Source organism: Pterocles gutturalis, unplaced genomic scaffold, assembly GCF_000699245.1.
Source record: "Pterocles gutturalis isolate BGI_N339 unplaced genomic scaffold, ASM69924v1 scaffold16739, whole genome shotgun sequence".
In the NCBI taxonomy this organism is placed as follows: domain Eukaryota; kingdom Metazoa; phylum Chordata; class Aves; order Pterocliformes; family Pteroclidae; genus Pterocles; species Pterocles gutturalis.
Window position 1 is genome coordinate 95470 of NW_010136088.1, and position 26204 is coordinate 121673.

The window sequence follows — 26204 nt, forward strand, 5'->3', positions numbered from 1 at the left end:
GCTCAGAAAGATTGCTGTCTTTTGCTTTTAGAAGAAAAAAGTAGATTTGGGAAAGTCATCTGTCTTTGCAGTGATTTCTGTGGTCGTTGTAGCAGTCAAAAGTGCAGTAACTCTGGAAATCATTGCAGTGTGTAATTTTTAAAGCAGTGATCATCATGCCTCTTTTGCACAGGTGAGAGTGACACATGCTACTCTCAGTAAATGAAGCAGGCAAATTCTGATTGTGTGTGATTTCAGCACGATGCTGTGCGTAATGGGTGCCAGCATGGTAGCTTCCCTAGAATCCTCTCTGGAAAAAAGAAGACAATGACACATTTTACAAGCTGCTGCATTATGTGCCTTCTGTGTGATTAGGGCAATATGCTTTAGGTGGTGGTATACTCATTAAGAGCTGATGTAGCAGCAGATTTGGCTTGAAATCTCAGCAAGAGGTTAGCATGCTACACGCATAAGTTGATTCTGGTAGTACTGAAGGAAACTTCCCTAATAAAACGCCAAGTTAAATTGGAGGCTTCATTATACAGTTTTCTGCTTTTGGAGCCATTGCTCTGCAATGCTGATATTCCCGCAAAGCATCCTCTACACCTGCAGATGCCTGGAGCTGCCTAGCAACCCCGCGTTTTCCTAAGGAGCCCGGGATTTCACTGAGCAGGCTGCTGGAGAACTGGCAATTAGCAGGAGCAGAAGACAGTGATTTATTCTAACTATAAACAGCACCTTCTCCTGCTTTAACAAGGAGGCAGTGTACCGAGTTTATTGGTTCACACACAAAATTATTTCCCAGCCTGAAAGTTGAACACACTTACAGTCCTGAAATATTTAAAAATGTGTTTTGTCAATTCAAGGCAATGTTTGCTCTAGTTGATTTTTTTTTTTAGTTATATTTTTAGCTATAACAAAACAAACTGGCTAATACAGTTTTGAAAAAAAGTTTAGCTTATTCACTGTATCCCCACATGCAAGAGATTTCCAGAAAAGGTGGTTGTGGGTGGTGAACTTTTACTTCCACCATCACCCATATTGTGGTTTATTAGCCACAAAGTATATTAAAGCACTTACGTTTGGAGTTCTTCTTTCATATGAAGATTAGAGAAGTGGTGTCCTTTGAAGGACATAATCATCTTTTGTCATTACAAACCATCTTTGCTTGCTTAAATTTTCAAGATTTAATGTAAACGTCTGTGTTATAAAACTTGTATAGGAAGACGAATACTTGCTTCAAGCTATTTACACTTTTAGCATAATTCTAAAAGTAGCTTCCTGTCTGTAATCACTGGCTTTGGAGAGAGAGCTTTGAAAAAAAAAAAAAAAAGTACAACTGGTATTATGGGTCAATTTCCGGGTGTAATATCTCATATCTAGATTATTTATTAGTGCAAATCATCTTCTCATACAGAAATGCTGTTCATTCCTCAATCCAACACTCCATAATGATGCTATAAATACTACATTCATTGCAGAGGAGCATTGCCCTATTACCTCTAAAGCTACAGCGTTCTTATTTCAGGTACTGTCAGTACTTCTGTCTGTGCAAACACTGTAATTTTGTTAAGTGAAGTAGAGATTGTGCTTGAATAAAGACTGAGGTAGTTGAAAGCACAACAAACTGAAGAAAATTGAAAAATAATAATTGTTGCAGAAAACTTTTTTAAAAAAAATACTAACAAGCTAAAAGCAGGTCATCTGAGTGTATAACTATCTAAATACTAGGATACCTCTCTTTAGAGGCAAATGCAAGCACCTTTCAAATAGTCTTGTTCTCTGTCACTCTGGCTTGCAACAGGTTCTTTCATAAACCTTAGTCTATCATAAATATTTTGCAACAAACTAGGTTGTAACTAGACATGTTTCTCAAGCACCATAACTTGTTTAGGCTCATCTTGAATTTATGAAACATCTAATTTTCATGTCCTTCTTTCCAAGGAAATATCAGTGTATCAGTTCCCTTTCAACTGAATTTGAAAAAAAAAAAAAAAGCATTGGAAATCACATAGAAAAAAAGTGTGAATTCCCAGCTGTGCCATTGACTTTTAGGAGGAACATTAACTCTGGATTTTTACTTGTGACTATATTGTTGCATCTTTTGAGCTTTTGGACTTTCCATTTCTGTTGTGCATATGCTTTCATAATGCAACTGATTTGACACAAATCTTTGACCCAAAACTTATAATAAGCTATACTGTGATTTAAATAATGCTGGAATTCTTGGCATCATCTAGGTAGTCTTCTAAGACACCTGTTTTGCCCAAAACCAGTATTACTGGTGTTGGAAGTGGTTTGTTTTGCCCTAATGTTTAGGGCAGAAGAGAAAATTCCATGTTCAATCCCAGCAAGACTGTTCTTAGTTCTGACAATCTAGATGCTTCACACAGATGCTTCTTATTACTTAATGTGGGTCAGATTTTTCTGTAATAAGCCAGAAGGGATTATTGCAGTGTAACTTGGGCAATCTGGATTTCTCTGTTGGAAATGAGGATAGCCTCTCGGAAAAACGGCATGTAGCCTCACTGTAAGAGTTCCCAGCATTGGAGAACTATTCTCATTCTTGTCCAAAGATTCCAGTCGTTTTAATTAACTGCTGTAAATCTCCACCTTTCTCATATCTGAGTTTGTCTTCTGTTCCCAGCTGTGAGGTCTAGTCGCAGCTGACTTCGGGTGGTTTGTGTTCATCGTGGCAGAGCAGAGAGAGCTGTGCACGGTGCTGCAGTGCAAATGTGACTGTGCATGCAGAGCTGGTGCAGCTCACGCAGTTACACGTGGCTGCTCACCTTCCCACCAGCCATGTTCAGCCAGCAGCAGCTGTCAACTCAGCTGTGGCTCGGACATGTCACCCTCCTACGCCCTGTCAAAAAAGTCAATTTTAGCATCATAGTGCTGTGGCATGTTTCTGTATATAAAAGGCTGTTTCACTGTTTGACACAGCCTTTTGCTAGGCTGTGCTGTGACATCCTCATCTGCCCTAGAGTGTGGGTTGTTATATCATAGGTTTGGTTGTTGCTTGCTGATTCCTGGAATTTTTTTTTTTTTTAAACTTTTGGCTGTATTTAAAGGGGATTTGAATAGATCCTGCTTGCTGAGGGGTGGAGGTTGCCTTGCACTTTACCAGCCTCCTAGTTTTCAAGGCATGTGCAAATTTGTAGTGGCAATTTGGTTTCCTAGATTGTTTTAAAGGGTAGCTCCACCTGTGTCTTCTGTTGCAGTAAGAACAGCTTGATCCACACTCCTCTTTCTGTAGTTGCAGTGTCCTGAAGTGTTTCAGATGACTGTGGTGGACCAAAACAGCAAAATACACTGGTTAAGAGTGCCAGGCAGTTTATCGTGCAAATGCAAAAATGTGTCAGTCAGCATGCTATGGGGTGGAAATGAATGGCTAAGGAACAAGAGGTAGAAGGTTCCTTTACAGCCTCTGTAGCCAAGAAGGCGGCCTGGAGAACTGTATTCTTTGTGTTACCAAGGCATGAGGACAGCGTAGAGATGGGGAAGTGTAGTGAGACACTGAGAGGGGCTGTGAAAGAGGGGCAGCTTGATGTTCATGGCAGGGAAGGAGTCACATCGCACGTCTGTTCTTCAGTTTGGGGCAAACACTGTAGGCGCAACAGCAGAGAAATGTGTGCTCAGTTCCCATCCTCAGCAAAAAGTATTATGTTAAGGCCTTACAGGTGAACACAGATTATTTACTTGGGTCCTTTAAGCTGAATTAACAGACCTTCTTCAAGCATAGGCATACATCCATGTGGTGTTACCAGTGCATGGCAAGATGCAGATACAAACTATTCTGGCTGGTCTCATCAGGAAGGAAGGAGCTTGTCACATTTTATTTCTGCAGATTCCAAGTTTTGCTGGGGTAATGTCCCTTCTGCTCCATTGCCACCTCCACCAGCAAGTGGCAGCTCTTATGCGTAGAGGGCTGTATGGTTTGAAACACTGAGCACCAAATAGAAATAATTTCCTTTCTCCTCAAATGTGAGGATTTCCTCTAATAATTACATGGACCTTGAGGGCCAGGATTAAGTATGTTCTAGCCTAGAATCAGAGGATGAGAGCAGTGTCCCGTCCCTGGGTTGATCCACTTTGACATGCTCTCTCCCAACCACTGACACCAGGCAGGAATGTCTGGATTGTTGCGTGTGAAGAAGATAAACACTTAATGGTTTTTAGCATTAACTTCACTTTTTCTTAAGTATAGTCTTCTGGCTGATTTTGCTTCCTCCCGTAAAGCATCCCCCCCACCCCAACCCTAAATTAATTAAATGGAAAGGAAGAGGATGGATAAAAACTGGAGACAGAATGTTTTCAAGTTTCCAAAGTCTTTCCTGCCTTGATGCTCAGTGCCAACAGTAAACTATAAACTGAGCTCTCTGTAAGAAACAAAAGATACTTCTGAAAGCTTAGTTACCACAGACTAAGCTGTGTGTGACTCACAGCCATGGAGCTCTGGTTGGGCTGCGAGGTAAGTATTTTTGCCAAAACGGTGCCCCACAGAAGTGGCAGGGGTAAGGCTGCCTTCACCCACCATGCCGGCAGCAGTGACTCCGAAGCACTGGGTACTTTGCAAGCACGTGCCCTGCCTACTCTGAGCTAGCTCAGACCCTCAGCTCTGACAATGAGAAAATAACCTTTTTGTAGTGTGTTAACAGCTTTGGTTTATTATTAAGTAGCATTTGCCGTGAACTGATTCTTCCTTTTCTCATTGACTGTGACATTAGCAAGGAGACTGATGTTTTAAGGAAGCTTTTTGTTCATCTGTTTACTATCTATCACTACTGGTGAGATTTTTAATCTTCTTTTTTTTTTTTTTCTTCCTGAATTTCCAGGCCTGCAGGTGGTCTCTATGGCATTGATAGCATGCCCGATTTACGCAAAAAAAAGCCAATTCCACTTGTCAGTGATCTGGTAAGAGATTTTTCTTCGGCCACACAGTTGTTGGTGCAAGTGGCTTTGCTTTTTGACATTTGGTAGCATTCATTGTCACTTCAAAAAGTTGAAGGTTTCCTGTTTAGTTGAATTAAATGTTACAGTGAGAGGATAGGAGTTGTGCTTGGAAAAATCTCAGTGAGAATGAGTTATGGTTTTGTAGACTGTTCCATTTATTTGGCAGAATTAAGATATTTTTCATGTTCTTTTTCCTTTTTTTTTTCTACACAGAATATTTGTTTTTAGGCCTGTATTATTTTTAAATATTTTCATAAAAATCACATATTTTGGGGAAAGTTGCAATGTCCATGTGAGGTTTGGCGACTTACCAGAAGGTTGGAATTTCAGAGGGTGGATAAACGAGCATATGTACTTGGATTTTTAAAGTAATTTGCAATATTGCCAGTAGGCTTCTGCACTGAGGAAGCACAAGAACCAAGCGAGTAATGAGGACAAGTTTCATATGCTTGTGTGATATGGTGAAATAAGGCTTGTCCAGGACTAATGGTTTTCTGTTGGCTGTGTTCAGTACACTTAGCGATGTTGTACTTGAGGAAAAATGCTGTAACAGCTGAAAGACTAAGGTTTACATATCCTGTAATTCTTGTGAAAAGATGCACACAATTCTCTCTGCCAGCTTATGCATGGGAAGCTTAATATGTGTCTTACTAACTGCTTGTGTCTTAAATCTTCGCAATAATTGCATTAACTTGTGTTCTTCCTTTGTATGCTTTCATTCTCTCTCTCCACAGGCCATGGTAAGTGGGAGGTAAACACTATTCACTAAGTCTTCACCAGAGACAAAAATGATTTTACCTTATTTTCCCCCCACCGTTTTGCTTTTTATTTTGAACTTGCAGTATTGCATTGCATGTGTATCCAGCGCTCTGTCCTGCTCTATCACAGACAGAATGAACTTTTTCAGTCTGTCTTCAAACACCATAAAGTAGAGCATAAATGAAGGCTTCTGATAGGATTTGATGATTTCAAAGCAGATGTTCCTAGCTTTAATTTCCTTCTCTGCCTTCATCTAACTGGAGTGGCTTGCTGAAGAAATGCTTTGTATGCCAGTAAGAAGTGCTGCAAAGGCACTGCCCTGTGTTGTCCAAAACTGCTGAACTTAGTGTTGACATGATGCAAAAGAGGCAGTCTTGAGGCGAAAATGCTGTTCATTGTATACAGTGATGGCCAATGAATGGGATACACCAGCACATTCAAACCTGTGCTCCCAAGCCACTTTGTTCTTTTTTTATCCTGTTTATTTGTAATCCTTTCACTGTCTCATTTGGGTGTGTTGTGTATGTTGTAAAACTGATTAAATCATCTCCTTTTGGATATGAATGAAGTTAGATGTAGAAAAGTGAGTCCCACATAGGGACCTTGGGCAATAGCAGAGTTACCATTGCTACCAGAACACAGATGTGGAAATGTCAACCTGGTTTTCATTGATAGCTCTTAGCAGAGAAACAAATAAAAATTTACTGAAGTGAGACTGCTTGTGGCCAGATGAACAAGTTGGAGGCCTTTCAGATGATTCATGTGACTCTTCTGACATGTGAGCTATCATTTAAAAAACCAACTTGAATGTAATAGACTGCTGGTTTGGTGTCTGGGATGACAGAGGCCCCTTGGTCATGTCTTTGGGCATGTAGTGACAGTGCATTTCTGAATAGTAGCTGTGAATAACAAACTTTCTTCCTTCTTAGTCACTGGTTCAGTCCCGGAAAGCCGGAATTACCTCAGCAATGGCCACTAGAACATCTCTCAAAGATGAAGAGCTGGTAAGTGGGAGGGTTGCTTGGCTCCTGTTAACTTTTACGAAGCAAATTAAGGGGATTTGGCTCTCCGGGATGCAGAGCTGGTTTCACAGATGTCTAAAAATATAGATGCAAAGCTTCTTGTATCATTTGTTTAAAGAAACCAATCATGTAAAAAAGACATTTAATGTGTCAATATGATCCTGAAAAATGTAATCATACCATTTCCTTCTGTGCTATCTGCCGTGGGGGACAGTGTGTGACACTTGCTTAATGCAAGATATCCCTCATCCACAAACTCTAATTCTTTTCTTGCTTCTCCTCCACTTTTTTAAATGCCTGGAGAAACATTTTTGGAAGGGTGTCCTCTGCTTCTGCTTGTAAAAGTTTGATAAATTTGGCTACCTCAAATATGTAGATTTATTGCACTGCTCATGCCTTTCCCTTAAAATTAATGTGTTAACCAGCAAAAATAGGTTCTGTCACCTACCTGGATGTTGGTTTATATGTGCTCTTGCCTTTCAGAAATCTCATGTCTATAAGAAGACCTTGCAAGCCTTAATTTACCCCATCTCTTGTACAACCCCACACAACTTTGAAGTGTGGACAGCCACAACTCCTACCTACTGCTACGAATGTGAGGGGCTGCTATGGGGTATTGCACGGCAGGGAATGCGCTGCGCTGAATGTGGAGTCAAGTGCCATGAGAAGTGCCAAGACTTGCTCAACGCTGACTGCTTACAGAGTGAGTAGTGGCCAGTGGAGTGCAGCTGTTCCCAAAGTGTTACCAGAGCTTTCCTAAACGTATAGGTGATACCTCAGCGATCAGTGAAGCCGTGTTTATTAAAATGACCGTCTATTTTCTGAGAGGGTGCCATTGGGCTAAACCTGTCCCCATCGCCCTGTGGACACCGACAACTCCACTGATGCAGAACAAGAACTTTGTAACATTACTCTTGATGTGCTTTAAAAGAAGGTTTAATTCTTGACTCTTTCACATCTATTTGTTTTTAATCCATGTAGTGTTTAATCTGTCCCAGTGTCAGCTCAGGTGGTGTGTATTAACTAACATATCCTGCATGGAAGAGAGGCAGTGGACTAGGTGAATAGGGTACTAGGCTGGATATTCTGACTTTTTTTCTGTCCCTCCTGCCCAGTCAGGTTATTTGTTTTAAACGTCAGCCTGTTTTATGGTTTTAAGCTCTTCAGAGCAGCACTGGGTTCCTGCTTAGGGGATAGAGGCCATGGACTAAGTTTGGATTCTCTGTACCAAGTGCAGAATAGCAAGACATTTTGTCTTTTTGACAGTAGAGTCATGACTGAAATGTTTTGGAGACCTGGGGCTGAGCCAGCACAGATGCTGGGTCAAATAGGAAGGTGTTGTTTGAGTGTATAGACAGTATTTCATCTTACTGCTAGTATTTCTGTTTATTTTGCTTGTTTCCCTGCAGTGTTCAAAAAGTAAGCCCTCTCCTCAAAGAAGAGGTCTTCAAAGACCTGTGACTTTGCAGAATAAATGAGACCTTACACAAACAGTGGAGAAGTTTAAAAGGAATTTAAGTAAGGGAGGGGAAGAGAGAGAAAAAGTATTAATTTGGGTATCTGGCTTGGTCACGTTATTTTTATTTGTTTCTAAAACAGTTTCTTGATTTGTTCTCAAATTTATGTTTCTGCTTGGGAGAAAATTGTCTTAGTTTAAATGGAATAGAAATTTCTGACAAATGTGTTAAATCTTGAGTGGGAAGGTGGGGCTGTCTCTGTTCGTTCTTGATTTTCTTGATGTTCCAGCTTGACAGACTAAATCTAAGGAATCAGGAAAGTTTGTGAAGTATAAACAGATTTATTACAAATCCACGTCAGCAATTGCAAGAATATAAAGAGTCGGGCTCTAGTTGTTTGTGAAAGCCAGACTGGATGACCCAGCAAGGGATGCCAGTGAATCATAGGTCACTTGTTTTTCTTACAGCTTATCTTGAGATCCTAAATGGACATTGTTTATGCTTGTATTTTTGATGTGCACAAGAGTTCTAGATAAGTCATAGTTAGGACTGGGGCTGTTTGCAATGGCTTATTTATTGGACACAGCTGATACTGCTGAAACATCTCTGTTCCTCCTCAGTTGCTTAGCTTTTCTAGATTTGTCTTTGAGGGTTTCAAGGTGACCTTTACAGCTCCTAGCATTCGAGCAATTGCATCATTCACACCTTGGCTTTGTTGCAACCATTTTGTGACTAAGCAAAGAACTGCCGTGTTGCCGTTGGTTCAGGAGAATGTAGCTAAGCCATAACTCAGTTTTCTTTCAAAACCTAATGCAGAGGGTCAGTTAGAGTCAGGAGAACTTTGTTTCTGGAGTTCACCAGAATCCTCTACTGACTGGTGATTTTCAGTATTTGACATAAAAAGCTGCTGATATGCACATCCAGGCTTGATTCAGATGCATGTCCAGGATGTTACCATGTTGCAATGGAGTTGTGATATCTTAGTATGGGGAAAATGCTGTGGACAGCAGAGGAAAATCAGGCTTGCACCAGCAGAAGTGAGGAAACAGTTACAAAGCTATTGTGCAGAACAGAGGTCATGAAGTTGAAAACAAGAGAAGAAAGACAAAATTTAAGAAATAACTTATGACTAAGAGGAAACTTCAGAGGACAGTTGTGCCTATCCATATTCAAGAAGGGAGACTTCAGACTGGTATGGGTACTGGAGAGAGTTCAGTGGTAATGGGGAAAATATGAGAATATCTTGAGAGAGGATGGTATGAGTTTATTGATCTTTTAAAAGAGAGGCTTGGCAGTGTGGGACAGAAGAAGGACAGTAACGATGCTGTTTCAAAAAAGTAAAAGTAGCCATACTAGGTCTGTCCCAATAGAATGTTTCCGAAGGGATGTTGTGGTGCCCAAGGCGGAGGTGTAAGACACGTGTGTAGAGCTCCTATGACTCTGCTTTTCTCTTGCAGCTATCTGTGGTTTAAAGACTTTCTGATCAGTAGATGCTATGTTTAATAGCTGTCAGTGAAGGCTCTGTGAATTGGTTTTATCCTTGTTTGAACCTGTTTATGCCTGAACTATGTTAAGCAAGCGGGAGATAAGCAGCAGGGAGGAACATGGTCTGTTTAAGCTTACTGTTTAGAAAAGAAAATGTAATAAATTTGCTGTAAGAAAATTAAAGGTGGGAGTAGAAGACAACTTCAGTTATGAGAACAGGGAGTCTCTGGAACAGCCTCTGAAGAATAACCAAGGGGGCAGGTTTTCTGATCTCTGTTTGGAATTAACCTTATGCAGTGGTCTGTGGGATGTGATGATGGCAATGGTGTGCATTTTTCTGTGGAATAGAAGCAACAACTGGAAAATATTCTACTTTTCATATATGGTAAAGCATTAGATAGGAACTTGTCATTTTATTCACGGGATTGCAGATGTTTGCTTTGCACATTTCCTTTCAAAATGTAAATACAAGATACTTCACCATGCAAGGTTAAAGAAACAGAGGAAACAACTAAGAGTGCACTGAGCTCAAAACTGGTGAAGCATGTAGAAAGGTAAAACCCAACCAAGCAAAAACTTTACTTACTGAGTTATTTGAAAGCTGCCCAGCATCAGAACAGGGAAGATACAGAGACTGTGAGCTGAGGTCTCTGAGGGTACCCAGTATGAGTGTGGTGGATATAATTATCTGGGGTAGAGATGTAAAGGAAACTGAAGATGGCAATTGTGTATTTCAAAGACAGAGGAGGCAGAGGAGAGATAATGCTGGGAGATTAAGAAAATTGTGAGGGCAATTTGTGAATGTGCTGCTGGGGTGGGAAAACGAATGTACCTAAACTGTTAAAAGAGTTTTCCATGCAACTGCATTCTTTGCTTTGACATGTTCATGATAAAGACCTTTTAACTAGAACCCACCAGCTAGAAGAAAATGGGAAAATTAAATTAATTTTTATACATGTTTGAAGTATGTAGGCTGCACTTGAAGAATGAGAAACGGGGTTTCCAGGGGATGAGCAACAGTTTAGAGATCCAATAAACTGAAGACTGAACTTTCTTGTATAGTGAACTCAGAAGGGGTTTCTTTCCTCACAGAAGCTTTATTGTTGCTATAAAAAACTCTAGACAAACATTCTCAGGACATATCTTCACTTAGGTCTATTTAAGGTTTCCAGAAAATGTTACATTGAAGTAAAATGAATTTTCAGGCTGGTAAAAAATACAATTCTATTGATTATACCTTGATGCCTCAGGATATATCTTCATTTCAGTCTGTGTAAGTCTTCCAGAAAACATTGCATTGGAGTAAAATGAATTTTCAGACTGGTCACAAATATAGTTCCATTGTCTATGCCTTGAAGTTTTGGGTAGACACCTGGGATTTTGTTCCTTAGAATCAGAATGTGCTGTTTATCCTTCTATCTATCCTTTCTGCAGAAAATAAAAGAATCTCTTACCCCAAGTCTGTTAGAATTAGTTTTGGTTATTTCTGCTAGAGATTTTTCTTACTCTCTATATTTTTGGGAAACTGAGCATCTGATACAGTCAACAAACGTGTGGGACTGCAGTGACGAAATACTCAAATTCGGCAATGCTTTGTTGCAATTTGAAACAAAATCCATTTGCTGACTGGTTCAACAGGGCTGTTCCATGAATTGTCAATGTCTGAGGTGCAGTAAACTGGAGTCAGTTGTGGCATGTGTACTGCAGACATCTGGTTTATGGCTCCGTTGGCACCGGGTTGTTTCTCTACAAAGATGTTTCTCCATTGTAGGTACTTAGAAGGTATTGTAATGATGTTGGAGTGCTTACCTTTTTATCATAAGCTCATAAATACTTGCTCAAGGGAAAATGCTCTCTTTTAGCCTCCTGCTATTTTTGGGAGTACTTGAAATTTCTGCTGAACGAGTTCACTTCCTTTCTTACTTGGCTGAAAATGGATGGAGGAGTGTTCTTTAAAATCCCTGTAGCATGCGAAGCTTTTGGAAAAAAATAGAGCTTTTGTCTCTTGCCCTGAGCACTGGTGTAGTACTAACTAAAATACAATGTGTTGGGCAATGTTAGTATCAAAAGAAGAGTAAAGCTGAGGATGGATGTGTAGCATACCAAGAAATGGATGCAGAGAAGTAGGCAGAATTATGAAGAGGTAGAAGGGAAGGACATTATGCTAGAAAGATCCTAGTGAATAGGGCCTTTACAGGTCTGGGCTAACATTTGAAAAGCCATAGTAATCTACTTGTGCAAGTGTGTCTTGGGGTTTTTTTGTAGTGATGCTAATCTAGTGCTCAGTAGACTACAGTTAAATCTAAGAAAAGAAATGGCCCTAGCATATCAGAATCTTGAAAATAAGGAAATGAGATCTCGAGCTTCAAACTACTGTTGAACATGAAGTCTGTGTTGTGAGTGTGATTAGCCATATGTTGTCTTTATTAGTGCTTCTTTATGGTGTGCTGGAGCAACAAACCTTGGAGAACTTCACATGAGCTGTTAGGGCTGCATTGCTGAATGCTCTGCTTTTGGTATTGTTTTGGTTCCTGGGGTCATGGTTCACCTCTGGAGTTGTTCAGTGCTTTTTGACTCAGGACTAGAAGTCAGGTATGTTTGTTGCTTTTTGGATGAGAAGCTTGTGTGTGTCGCACTCTAAATTCAGAGACTGCAGTCCAGAGACCAGCTCAGTGAGTGAACTGTTAGTGAGACCGATTAAGCCGCTTTTGTGATAATCATCTTTGCTTCTGAGTTGAATGATGATTAGACACCATGGTGATGAACACTTGTTTGCTCCCAGAATCCTATGTAGGAAAATATTTTCACAGAAGGCGGAAGGATACCTTTATTTGAAACTTGAATATCTATTTTAAGTTTCAGGAATGCATAATTTCTAAGCATTATCCGCCTACTAAACAACTGTCTTCTATCCTGCCAGTGATGCTTTCTTGACTTTTTCATGTTAAAGCATAGGGTAACAGCACTGGCAGTTTACTAATAGCTATATCAATACAATTCCCAATATAGACATATTTGCTTTCTGTTTCCAGTCATAAATTGGCTCAGAATTCCTTCCTAGAGAGGAAGACAGAAGGAAAGCCCTGTACCATTTGTATGATACTGTACACAGTACTTGTATACTGCTGTGCCTTTCTATTGCCATTTACAGGACTACTTGAAAAACTTATCCACTGGCTAAAGCCTTCTGTTTTTGCAGCTGAATAAATATGATCGAAGTCCAACAGCAGGAAAAGCACCTTCTGCCATCCAGTATAGTGACATGGTTTGGGTTTATATCACATACATTACAAGTGATTAGTCCCCCAGTGGTTGTTTTGGAAACTCTGGTGGTTTTGTACTTGTGCTTGTATTAAGGCAATGATGCAGACAATACCACCCCGGAACTGTGGTGACTCTTGTACCATCTCATTGATGAACAGTGAAACATTTATATTTGCAAGCTGCCTGGCTAGTAATTTGTTCAGAACATGCTTCTGAAATAGAGCACTCTGCTCATGCACAACATGATCTCTTAATGTTTGAATTTGGTTCTTAATTTCCTTAAAGTCAGAAAAGCCAGGGCAGGGTTGGTTTCTTTAGATCACTACAGATTTCAGCTAGGAAAGGCAAATTCTTTGGTTTATCCTTTCCCTATTTCCCAATAATTGCTGCAGCTCTGCATATGCTGCATAGAGTCCACCTTCATCCCCAGAAGACCTATTTCCATTGAAGCTGAATAGCAGTTCTTATCTGAAGTTCAAAGTATAGCCCCAGTATCATTTCAGTTTCATGTTCCTTTAATAAATGTTGAGTCTACAGCTGGATGATACAAGACATCACTTTGGGTAGCGCTTGTTCTTCATCCCTGCTGAGTAGAGACAGCAGGGACTGTGTAATTAATTCCAGTGTTTTGATTTCATTTCATCATATGCCAACAATAGGAAACTCTGAGGCTGATACATTTTATTGTATGAAATGAAAGATTGAACATCAAGCCTCTAGCAAGTAAAATGAAAAAGTAATTATCAGGTAATGTGAAGTTATGGCTTGTTTTATACCCAGGTCTTTAATAGTGTGTCTTGGTATGCAGTGTCCTTAATGAACTTCTGAAACTTCATCAGTAACAGTCTGTTCCAAACTGTAGTTTTATTCTTTTTGGTATGAATGGTGGAAGTTATAATTGAGTTTTGTTTCTTTATTTAAGTGAATTTAGTAACGGTGAAAGGTTTTAGATTGGACGCCCTAGAAATTGATATCTTCAGGCAGCGTTAGTCACTGGGCACCCTGTCGAGCCTGCTAACAAGGTTGCCTGTTATGTTGTACTGCTGGGGGTCCTTTTGGTGTGTGTGTGTTCATAGAACTTTATTCATATTTGGTCACTACCTTCTGAAACTGTTTTGTATGCAAAACTGTAATGCCCTACATTAAAGGTGTCCCAGATATCATAGTTGCCCACTTCTTCCAGAGGAAAACAGTTTTATGTATCTTTGTGATTGATGGATCCCTTTGCACACACTTGTACCTGCTTTAATACATATTTTTTAGGTAATCTAATATTTGGTGAACACCTGGATGAAGATATAATTTTTTCTAGGACAAAGCTTAAATTGAACTATCCCAGAGAAAAAACAAGCAAAAGCGTGTCAAACTAAACAGAAACGCTATGATTGAATGTGTTCACGGGACTTTTGCACTGGTTTAACTTAATCTGATTTTAGATTATAACTTGGAATTTCTGCAGACTGCATGTAGAGAAACTGTGTGCAATCTTGGTTTCCTGCTTTTAATTTCACACTGGGCGTCGTCTGCCTTGTTAGCTCACGTCAGTGCTTTTATTAGCTCATGCCTCACATCTGACATGATAGTCAGTGACTGAATTTTTACAGCAAACATGACTGTCAAAATTGAGTAGGGAGTAGTTGACTGTGGGAGCATTCTTATCTCATAATTATATGAACTTTTAAATTTTGTAAGAGGTATCCAAGTGATTAGAGGCCTCTCTTTTTCCAGACACTTTTGAATACCTGTGTAGTATGGACCCTATGCCTGGCTCTTGTGTTTTCAGCTGCTAGATACTGTGCTAGTGCCCTGTCCTTATGATGGCCCAAGTTTTTAATTACTGAATTTGCTACCTTATACGTATTTGTTATAGTTACTGTGCCTGTGTGATTCTAAGACTGGATTACTTGAGTTGTCTCCTTGAAAACTGATAAAATAGACTGGGATCCAGAGAGACACTTTGGATGCCTCCAGCTTGATACCTGATCCAAACAGGGTGGTTCTAGGTGGGAGAATGAGACATAGATTGTGCAGTGACTGAGCTGAATGGGGAGTCGTATGGCATACATCAGTAGGAAATGCTGACCGTGTTGGCCCATCTGAACTTCTACTCTTCCATGGTGCTGAGATGCAGCGTTTAAACAACTCATAGATGCTCTTTGTAATGGACGTCCTATGTCCTCTTCTTAGCACTTGCCTAAGCAGGGATTTATTTATTCAAAGCCAGGTGGTGAGAGGAAGGGGCATGCTGATGTCTGCTGTTAAAGCAAGAACCTAATTTCTGAGTCTTCCACAGCCGCAAGGGTATTAAACTCAGGCTTGCTGTCAAGAGAGCAACCTGGTCATAAGTTATTGAGGAATCTGGGCACTCCCCTTCCATTATCCCCTCCCAGCGCCAGGTGGTCCAGATTATCTTTGTGTACATGTTAAAATGAGGGTAAGTGGGGGTCTGACTGTAAAAAGTCAACAGCAAGAGCCGTCACGTGGAGGGTAACTCATGGCTTTGATCCTGCAAAACATTACTTTGTGTTTGTCTGTTTCTGATGAGCATTGTGTTCTTTCTGGTGCACAGGAGCAGCAGAGAAGAGCTCGAAGCATGGAGCTGAAGACCGAACACAGAATTTCATCATGGCCATGAAGGATCGCATGAAAATCCGTGAGCGGAACAAGCCAGAGATCTTTGACTTGATCAGAGATGTGTTCTGTGAGAGCAAATTGACACATGCTCAGCAGATGAAGACAGTGAAGCAGAGTGTGCTTGATGGCACCTCAAAATGGTCAGCAAAGATCACAATCACAGGTTAGTGAGGAAGGCATGGGTTCTCTTGGCCTTGCTTATGAGCCTAAGGCAGGAGATAGTTGGTGTGAAGAAAGAGAGAACAGAGAGGAAGGGTTTCACTGACCTGTGTCTCTTTCTGCTCAGTGTATGGGTGGAGATACTCCTACCCCAGGCACTGTACTGCACCATGAGCTGAGCTCATCAGAAAAGCTCTCATGAGTGATATTCCCGTTTCTCTGGCCATTCTGAGCCGCTGATTCACGTGGTGTGTGGACACATTGTCTTATTGCATTATGGTGATAACTCTTCTCTTTTCCTTCCAGTGCTCTGTGCTCAGGGTCTGCAGGCCAAAGACAAGACCGGGTCCAGCGATCCGTATGTAACTGTTCAAGTGGGTAAAACAAAGAAGAGGACAAAAACGATTTTTGGGAATCTGAACCCTGTTTGGGAAGAGAAGTTTTACTTGTAAGTGCTGTTACAAGGACTCTTAGCCCCATTTTGCCTGTTTGTACAATCTGTGCTTCGACAGCTATGTCTGCTCTGTCAGTGTGCATTTCCACACCACTTGTGATGTACGATGGCTTTATTTCCACTCAGCATTGTGTGTGTGCTTCTAGAGGGTTGATGTGTTTAACAGTGTACATAATGCACCCCTGACCGTTTCACCTGTCTCACTTGTGTGTCTATAAATTGTTTGCACTGTGAAAACTTTTGTATTGATGCTTCTACGGAAAGCTAAAGAGATAAGAAACTCTTTAACTTTTCAACTTTTATTCCTGGCTAATAGACATACTTTCAAAATTATTTATAATAAAAAAGAGTAAAGTTTGTATAAAAGACTTAGCAAACTTCCTATGACCTATTAGCGTGACCTACTTTGGTGTTTGGCCAACAAAGGTTAAAGGTAGTTAGTTGTCTGTGACACTACCGGTCTCTCCTTTTAATTCTGGAAAATCAATGTAACAATAACTTCAAGGATTATCTGCTTTCAAGATGAGCAGTGTATCCATGTCTGAATTGAAAGCAAATGCTGGAGGCACAATTCTTTGGATAGTGCCTGCTCTCAGAAGGCTGAAGAATGTATTATTCCATCCTGCTTTTATTGAATAAGTAAACAGTACCCTCAATTTATCATTGACCATGTTATAAAACAAAATGGAGACATGAAATCCAGCAAGCAAGTGTTTTCTGAGGATTCCGATTATTTAATTCAACCTCAAAAATCTTTATTTCCTTTAGTGCATAAGCTCTTCCCTTGTCTCTTCTCTCACATTAATTTTTTTTCTTCCCTGTTTTTTCCTAAACTGATCAGGGGGAGCTCTCTCTGCAAACTGAAATTTGCTTTTTAAAATAAGGCTTCTATCAGCCCAACTTTGTCTTTGCAATGCACAGTACAAACAAAATTATTTTTAAAGTAGTTTTGAGCTAGTCGTTAACGTCAGAAAATTCTTGGTGCTATTTTGAGTGAGTAAGCCCTTGGCTTTATGCTTAGTTGAATCCAGGGTAACATTAGTGCTTGGTAAGTAGTGAGTATGCTTAGGTGCCATTTGGATAACTCTAGTCATAATAGCAGTAAGTCTATGTGGGAGCCTTGAGGACCTTGATTTACCATGCCAAGTAGTTGCCATGGTATTTGCAGTGTGTTCCCTTCTAATTTTAGGAGCTTCAACAAATACTGTGTTTAAAGATAGATAGCACAACATGATAAATGTCACAGTTTTAACAGTGCCACTGTTTAAATTTTATTGCCCTGTCTGTGATTCAGCAGGTAATATGCTGTTGGGCATTAGAGTTGATGTTACTTTCTGTCTTGCCTATGTGATTGTTTTAATTGCCTTGGAATAGCAGGAAAGGAGATGAAGGAAATGACCACAGTGTCCAGATCAATGGCAGGAGAGCATTCAGTACTGGAATCAATGTGTTGTTTGTCAAAGCTCAACTTGTGCTGGACAAGGAGAGAGTAATTTAGAAGTGTATGCAGAACTGGTCTTTTGCATGCCCATCTTCCTTTTTTTTTCATTTATGGATCTTTTTTTCAGCTTACAGCTCTTAAAACTTATGAAATTTTCTACCCCCATAATCGAATGGAAATATAAATCAACATGTGCAGGCCAGAAATACCCATTACGTACCAAGCTGTTTTAGAGGAGATTGTCAGGACAATCAAGAGATTGTCGAATTTAAAGGGTTGGCAGGGGGACAGTGTTTGTTTATTAGAATGAAGTTAATTTGTTACAGTGATGGCAAGTTGTGCTCATAGTTATTGAAAGCCTGCCTTGCAGTAGACATATGAAAAGTTTGATGTTCAAAACACTTAAACATTTAAATGGGCGCAAGGTATGTGTGTACAGAGAGGTCAGGTCAGTAACTAGTGTGTGGGTTAGCAATTGCTGTTCCTTCTCTGTTTGGCTTGTTGGACAGACTTGTTTGTGGCTGGTGTTCATTGCGTGCCCAGTATCTTTTATATGATCACAATTCCAGTGTCTTTTCAAAGTTGGATACAGAGCCAGAAATATGTGTGCCTCAGTCATTATAATTATAGCGTTGTTATTGTAATCCATGGCCTGAAATTAGGGAAACTATGTACAGCTGAGTGATAGAATTCTTTCTACAGATTCAGTAAAGTTTATTAAAGTTTTAATAAAGCTTTAAGAAGCTTTATTAAAATTAAATAGAAAATAGAATTAAAATTAAATAAAAATAAATTGAAATCTAAATAAAATAATATTTTAAAATAAAACTAAATAAAAAATAAATAACAAAAAGCTTTGTTAAAATACTTTTGAAATTTTAAAAATTTTTAAGGCTCAGTAACCTATTTCAACTAGTTTTTCTGTGCTTATTTACAGTGATGGATGGAAAAGTATATTAACTTAAATACCTCTCCTTAAATACGACTTTGTTCCTTTTCAGTATATTTTCAGAAAAAAAATGTTGTGGTAGGTTTGACCCAATTTGGAAGTCTAGATTTAGAACTGTGCTTTAGAAAAGACAATATTGAAAACACTTAAGATTTCCATTATAAGCACTATTTAGGTCACTACTAACCTGTGTCACTATAGCCATCTGCTTAGATTAACGACCAGGTCTTGGAGCATGTCTGTGTTTTCTTAGCAAATGGTTGCAGGTCATGTTTCTTTCTGAAAATTATCTCTTTGTATGTTTACATCTTTAGCTTTAGGAAATGTGTTGTTATAGATAGATTTTTGTATCTTTCATTGGAGTTTGAAGTCCTATGAAAGCATAATGGGTTGATTTTTCTGCTCAGTTCAAAGTTCTGCAGGCTTGGTGCAAAGATTCTCTACATATATGGTGCTTGGCGGGAAGAAGCTTGATGGGGGACACCAGCCATTGCTGCAATACAGAAATGTTGTTCTGTGAGCAAGGAAACCTGCTTCCCTTGCTTTCCATCACATTCTCCTTCTGCGATAATCCCACATCCCTTTCCTGTAGCTGTGATGACCAGGCTTATAGGTAGCCTCTTTGCTTTGCAGTGTAGATTTTTCCTCTGTGCACTTAGCTCTCTTCGCTTGCTCTTAATTCTGGGGGGACAGAAGGCAGCACATGTCCTCCCCCTGCTTGGCTCTGAGTTGTCTGGATCGTTTGGTACAGGAGAGCCAAGTGGCTGCAGACTTTCCAGGAACGGCAGCTGGTGTGGGTTTCTCTTCTCCATCTATCTGTAATTTTTTCACAAAACTTGTTGGAACGTAGCAGCTTTCGGAACAAGTCTGCATAACTCTTATTTCCTTAGAAAGCAGATCACTAATATTAGAGGAAGATGTTTTTGCACTATTTAATGCAATTAGAACAGAACATTACTTCCCCACTGAGACATGTTTTTAGACTGTCAGTTGAAAATACAAGCTTCCTAGAATATTTTTCGTAAAGGCTGGGGCTGAGCATCCATTTGAATGGGTTACAGTGTTGTGGAGAATAAACTTGACTGCAGGACAGAGTTTCTGTTTTAAAGGGACCCTGGGCTTGGTTGGAGGCTGCTGGTCTGTACCTTTTTTTCAGGAAGCACCCCAGTCTTTAATGACCTTTAGCACTGGAAGTTACTGAATTCAAACAGGACTTTGCTGTTTTTCTTGGCCTAGGCACAAAATGACTCATTCATTTTACAGTAATATTCCCTTAGTTTTATTGTTTGAATACAGCTGTGTCTGAAGCTTTGAGTGCTGGGTGTGAAATCATTGCCTGGAACAGATTACATTGTCACTGAACAGTTTGGGAGCAGCATGTTTATTCTCTCTCACTGCAGAAGAGTAACGGAGTTAAAATAAATGCAGTGCCTCCTGCTAGCAGATAATCAATATCTTACTACGACATGCAGAGCCCCGCATGATATACATTCCTGTTAATCCTTTGGGAATGGTGCTGTTGCATAGCTAACCACCAGGCTGTCACCCAAAAGCTTCTATTTGGTTCCTCAATTTTCCTTTCAGCCGCTGGGCCTGTTATCAAGCTCAGCATCTTTCAGTTATCTCTGTGGTTATATGTGACTGGTCCAGAGCTGTTTTTTCAGACTTCCCCTTCTGAGATCACTGTGTTTATAAATGTCACTGTAACTCTGCACCCTCAGCCTCCCTTCACTGAATGGCAGGGAGTTTGTCTTGCTTTCTTTATTCTCCAGGTACTGCAGATACTGTAACTGGCACTCTGATAAAATCTTGCTTACTTCTCTACTCAGTTGCCAATGTGAAACTTAAATTTGAAGGCAAAGTTGATGCCTTGTGGCAAGCGCCTGTTGGGAAGCTGAGTTAATGTAGCTAAGGATGTAACACTTACAATCACTTTATCTGCTCTGTGTAGTTAGGAGACCTGCACTATTAATTTGTCAGTCGGTGTTGTAGCACTGGGTAACAGCAAAATAATTGTACTTGTTCCCCTAAGAAAAGAGCTTCATGCTAGTAAGAACAGAAAACTCATTTCTTTGTTCTTAGACAGCAACAGCTGGATCTCAGGGCATATTGTGTTGTGCTTACCTTCTAAGCTGCTACGGATTTTAGCTTTGTTCTCTTACCACTCTGATTTTGCCTTCAGTGTCTTCTCCACTGTCCTTTTTTCTCCCTAACAGAGGGGACCTGGCATTATTTAAAAATTCACCTGTCCTGAGAAGTTTTCTGCCTTCCAGTCCTATTGAGGTTGGCCACAACAGAGCTGCCAGTTGAACCCTGGCATGTCAAGACATTTCATTTGAACCACATCCAAATCTTTCTGCTTTTTCAGTCAGACCATTTCTCATGGACAACTTTTTTTTATGCTTCCTCCGCGTATGTTGTTTTAACTCTTTACTGGGCTTTCTCAGCCTAGTTGTTACTGGAACTGTTCCTTCCTTTCTGCTTTTCAGAAAATTGCTTTGGTTTTTTTGAAGCTTTGCTCCTCAGAAGCAAAAGTTTCCTCCTAAAATGGTCATAGGTCCTAAAAGTCTTCCTGATCTGTTCTGTCCTGTGCATTTTCCCATCTCCTGCACTCTCATACATTATTTTTTCAAGCAGCTCTGCATGTTTTTTCTGTCTCTACCATTGCATGAGATGTACCCTGCACGGGACTGGAAATTTTACAGGCCCTTCTTGAGAGCTGCATCTGCCATACTGCAGAAGGGAAACTGCTCACAGAATATGGCCATATAGATATTCACTAGACTCTCGGAACCATACATATTTTTTAATATCAATACACAACAAAGCTACTTAATTCTGGGCTTGACTGACCTACTTTCAAATCTGCAAAATATTGTTGCTGCTTCTGATCCCTCACTTCCATTGTTTGTACTTACAACGCCTAGTTGTTGCTTTTTGTCTTTATTAGCCTATCAGCTCTACAAGGTAGGCGCTGTCTTCATCTCTGGAAGCTGGCAACCATAGTGGAGTCCTGGCTGGATCTGGGGCTTCTGGAGTCTCCTGTTCTTCAGGCAGAGAACAGGAGAAAACAACATCGTTTAAGGAGAGATATTGACGTGAACTGGGCATGCGCAGTGATAATGTCATGTTGGCATCCCACCTCTCTAATCTGCACACTGCATTTCAGAGATGCACAGTCTAGGTCTCACTGCAGCGTTAGTGGAATGAAACTGAGGGTTTGGTGTGCCCAGCAGGGTTAATGTGTTGATAACACCTGTCTTGAGATGAGAAATTGATTGGGAAGAAATGTCCTCGCAGATGTGACACAAATGGACCTTCACCCTTATAGTTTTTTACCAGGCTCATTGTCTTCATGAGGGTACGTTCGCCAACGTGAACTAACGGCGTGAGAAGGTTATAGGTTTTCAATTTGGCACTCTCCATGATTTAAATTTATGATCTGTACTGTGGGTGAAGATAATTTTGTGAACTTCTGGACACGTGGTTTTATAGGTATACCTTTGTATCTCTTATGGCATAACTTTTACAAACTGTCAGTGTTGCCACAACTTAACAAGGCTTGTGACTTTGGCTTTAATGTTCCTGTGGAGGTTAAGTAACAGTCCTGCAAATGTTGTTAGCACATACAGCAAATTATTAGCAAATTCAGGACAAATGTCATTATTTTTTTTTCTTCAAAGTATGAATCATTGCTTCAAAAATGGTGTTCAGGTCATTTTTAGACAGTTCTCTGTCTGTCTTTCTTGAGGAGACAAGGCACATGCAGTAGCCCATCCCAAACCCCTGATTTAATCTGATTTGGGTTAACCTTTACAGATGGGCAGGGGTCTTGGGACTAAGAATTACTTTCTACAATGTTTTTGCAGAAGTTGGAGCCAGATTAGAAAGATACAAATTGCTAACTTTGTGGGAGGCTCTATAGTGTAAATTCAGCAGCTGCCTGTTCTGTTTAGCCACCAATATACCAATTAGCATGTGTGTGGGCATGCCACTGTGTGTGCAGACCAGAATTAACTACAGCTTTTCACGTGCTTCCCCTCAGCCCAGTTGCTAGCTGGGTATGGGAAGAGGCCAGAGTATTGACAGTGCAGGGGACATTTGTGGACAATGGGTAGTTAGGGGTTGGTTAAGGCCAAACATGGCAGAAGAGGTGGAGGGACAGAGTGGGATAGAGACCAACTCAGCAGAACCATGCTCAGATGCCTCCACTGCTCCTGCAACCACTGGCTTCCATCAGATAAACTTAATGGAAAAAATTATTTATTTGATTTTAGTTTCTCTTACAGATTTGCTGTGCAGTTTCTTGAAAGTGTTACTTTATTTGGTAGCTTGAAGTGTAAAAGTAAGCTCTTTATAAAAATGGCACCGCTGCAAACATCAGGACAATATAGATATAAAAGAATTTCTGAGCCATATACAAAAGAGAACATGGTTTCCAGTCTCTCGTGCTCTGAAATGGGCCTGAAAGCATTCAGTATTTTCTTCCTTCCAGTGGGGTCACAGAGTGTTTCTTCTCTGCGTCCTCTTGGGAAAGCTGTGGGAGCTCAGCTATGGGAGACTAGACAGATGTATGTGTGCATACAGTGAAATCAAGCTTCACAAAAACATGGCAAGAAGTGGGGCAGGCATCTTTAGAAATGTGCCAGCTCCTGTATTAATGAAGGGGAAAGTTTCTAGCAGCAGAGCTTGTTAGCCACAGTCTTAAGGAGTTGCGATGCTGTCAGATGGGAAGCGATTTGTCATTGGTTAGAAAGCCTGTTATCAGTCAACAGGCGCAAGTCCCCCAGTATTCATGGCTCTGTTTTGAGGTGTTCTCTGGAAGGTGAATTGGTGTTGGCACAACTGTCTTGCTTCACCAAAAGTGAGGACTGTGGTTCCTACAGACTTAGATAGTGATGTAAGCCACCAGCCCAAGGCTTTCAGCTGCTGTGAGTGATAAGGCTCGCTCTCTGGTATGGGAGCAGCATAAGGAATATGAATTGAGCAGTCTCTTAAAAACAACAGAGAAAGGTGGCATGAAATAGAAGCTTCAGTAGCACAGTAAATGCTAGTGGAAAGTTTTCTGTAGCACTTAGCAGTGAGTTATGTTGCTGTAGCTGAGTGAAAGATGACAGCCAGACACTGCAAGAGCATGGGATGATGCGTGTGGGACTGCCTACAGTAGATTTAAGTCTAAACAGTGAATGTGTTCCTAAAGGAAAGAGCAAATTTCTGACCATTGATAGCAAAGAAACAAGATCAAAGGAGTCCTAACAAAGAACTGGTGTGCCAGAAGGTGAGATCTGAAGAAGTCAAGAAATAACTTGCTATTGCTTTTTAAATGGCACTGTGTGCCAGTCTTTGTTTTTAGGCACCCAGGCAGCTCTGAACACTGAGCCTCTATGGTACTGCCAGGATGTACATTAGTGCAGCGTGTCAGGAACAGAGGATTTGTTTTACATGTTTATTCTGTATTGCTGGTAGATATGGCAATTCACTTGGATAAATTTGAGAGCTACAAAGAGCAGCAGTCCAAGAGTTCCCTACTTTTGAACACTTGCTGCCTGGTTTTGTTAAAGGAAGATATCATTGAGGCAGAGGAGGAGAAAGGGGAGAATAAAAGCAGAGAGAAACATTGAACCTTCTTTCTTCTGAACTTTAAATACAGCTTGTATTGCACAGCAAAGTCTGGGAACAGTGATACTTTCTCCCTGTGATCAGAACTGTATGGAATTGCCTCTAAATTTCTCCTTATATTTCCCAGCTATTCCATTGTATTGGAGAAATCAATTGGAACTGCATGGACAGCTGTTAAGCAGTCCTGAATCACAATGGTGCCAATAGGAGCCTAAATGATTTCTTGGTAGAGAGCATGCAAATACCAGTCACTGCCACATCTTATTGACCCAGCTTAGCAGATCTCTTCTGACCCATTTCTTCCTTCTCCCTGTTGCTTAGCAACAGATGCAGTATGTTAATGTTAAAAAGGCTGGAAAACAGGCCTTCAGCAGAAGTTGCCTGTTTTCATAGGTTTTGTTTCCTTGAGGGCAGACATTTGTAGTGGTTATGGTGAGTAATCACCCTTGTCAGGGTCTCATATGAGCATTCAAATTGCTTTATAGTATTGCACACACTGCAAATGAGCAGAGCTCTTATAATAAGGTTCTTCTACCCACTTCTGACATCCAGGAGCCTGTCTGGATCTACAAAAGATCTGAACACCTAAAAGGAGGGGGAGCCCGCAAATTCTGCCTGTGCATTAAGCTGGAGGGTGCCAATTCAGCAAATAGTAAACTGCTTTTTTAAATGAAAATGTCTTTACTGGTCTGCCCAGAGCACAACTATCAGTCTGAACTGTGAATAATAGACAGAATCAATTCTAGTAATTAAACACCAACTTCGTAACTACTGTATCCCACCCTTTCTTCCCGTGCACAGGCAGTGCTTATATCATCTGATTGTAATGTATTGTACATTAATTCACTACTGCTTTGTGACTATCTTGAAGTAAGAGAGCTACCTGCACCTGAGCTATTTATTAGAAAACAGCAGGAAGGGTGTTTGTCATAGGCCTTCACCGTGCTATCCTAGCTACTGCACGTGCATAAACACAAGTAGCCTTTAATGCCTACAGTTGCACAGAAGGCCATTGATGGGGAGAGCTATCAGAAACCAGTGAGGTGCTCATCAGCATTTTGGAATGTGTATGGTGAGTTTACCAGCCTAGCTGTGAAGAGAATTCCCAAGTTCAGGGAGCTGCTGCTGAGAGTGAGGACGAGCAGGATTGTCACAGCCACTTAGCAAATTTGAAGTTGGTGGTTGCAGTCAGGGCAGGGCACCTGCACTTCAGCAAGCATCTGAAGTGCGGTATCTACCATGTCACAGGAGCATTTAGAGTACACAAAAAAATTGTTGTGTAGTTCCTATCAGATGCTCTACTTTTAAATAAATAGGCGTTTGTTTACATTTTGTTCATGCATGCCACTTCTGTTGGACAAATGGGTCAAGAGGAAAGTGAAGCATGCAGCATATAGATGTTGACTTCATTATGTGCTCTTCAGCATTACATTTGTCTTGTTTGCAGTGAGTGCCATAATTCCTCTGATCGGATCAAGGTGCGAGTATGGGATGAAGATGACGACATTAAGTCTCGTGTCAAGCAGAGACTGAAACGCGAGTCAGATGATTTCCTGGGGCAGACAATCATTGAAGTCCGCACTCTGAGCGGAGAAATGGATGTGTGGTACAACCTTGGTGAGCAGGCCTTTGGGATTGAAAACATGTCACGTGTTAGTTTGGGGATGTTTGAGAGCACTTGAGTGCGTCTGGTTACTTTGCAAGAAAGGAAAAAAGAAAAGCTCATGATTTTTAAGGGGCATGTGATGTTCCTGTGGAACAGCTGCAAGGCTTTGATCCCAATTAAAGTGAAGAGGAGTGTAACATGTCAGAATGGTGATGAGTTTTCCCTGGTGGGCATTGAAAAGTACAATGGGTAAAAGCAAATGCTTGGAGCAGGGTTGGATTCCACCTGTGCTGGAGTCATGTTTCCCATCTTGTTCACCTTTTGGTGCCAACACAAGCAATTTGTCAGTCTATAAGACCTGTGAGAGCATGCACTGGGCTGGGAAGTTATTGAGACCTTTCCCAGTGACCAAAATAGAACACT

At 40.6% G+C, this 26204-nt stretch overlaps 1 protein-coding gene across 1 annotated transcript in view; it reads left to right on the forward strand.

The window, feature by feature from the left end:
- The window catches only part of LOC104468152 (protein unc-13 homolog B-like), a gene marked incomplete at both ends in the record, with an annotated part of 119899 nt that extends 94107 nt beyond the window's left edge, over nucleotides 1–25792 (forward strand). The window contains 7 exons of the mRNA XM_010082181.1: nucleotides 4815–4893; nucleotides 5667–5672; nucleotides 6621–6695; nucleotides 7197–7416; nucleotides 15489–15716; nucleotides 16019–16160; nucleotides 25623–25792. Of these exons, the coding sequence (XP_010080483.1) occupies nucleotides 4815–4893; nucleotides 5667–5672; nucleotides 6621–6695; nucleotides 7197–7416; nucleotides 15489–15716; nucleotides 16019–16160; nucleotides 25623–25792 (920 nt within the window). The remainder of the gene's footprint in view (nucleotides 1–4814; nucleotides 4894–5666; nucleotides 5673–6620; nucleotides 6696–7196; nucleotides 7417–15488; nucleotides 15717–16018; nucleotides 16161–25622) is intronic.
- Nucleotides 25793–26204: the final 412 nt, after the last annotated feature.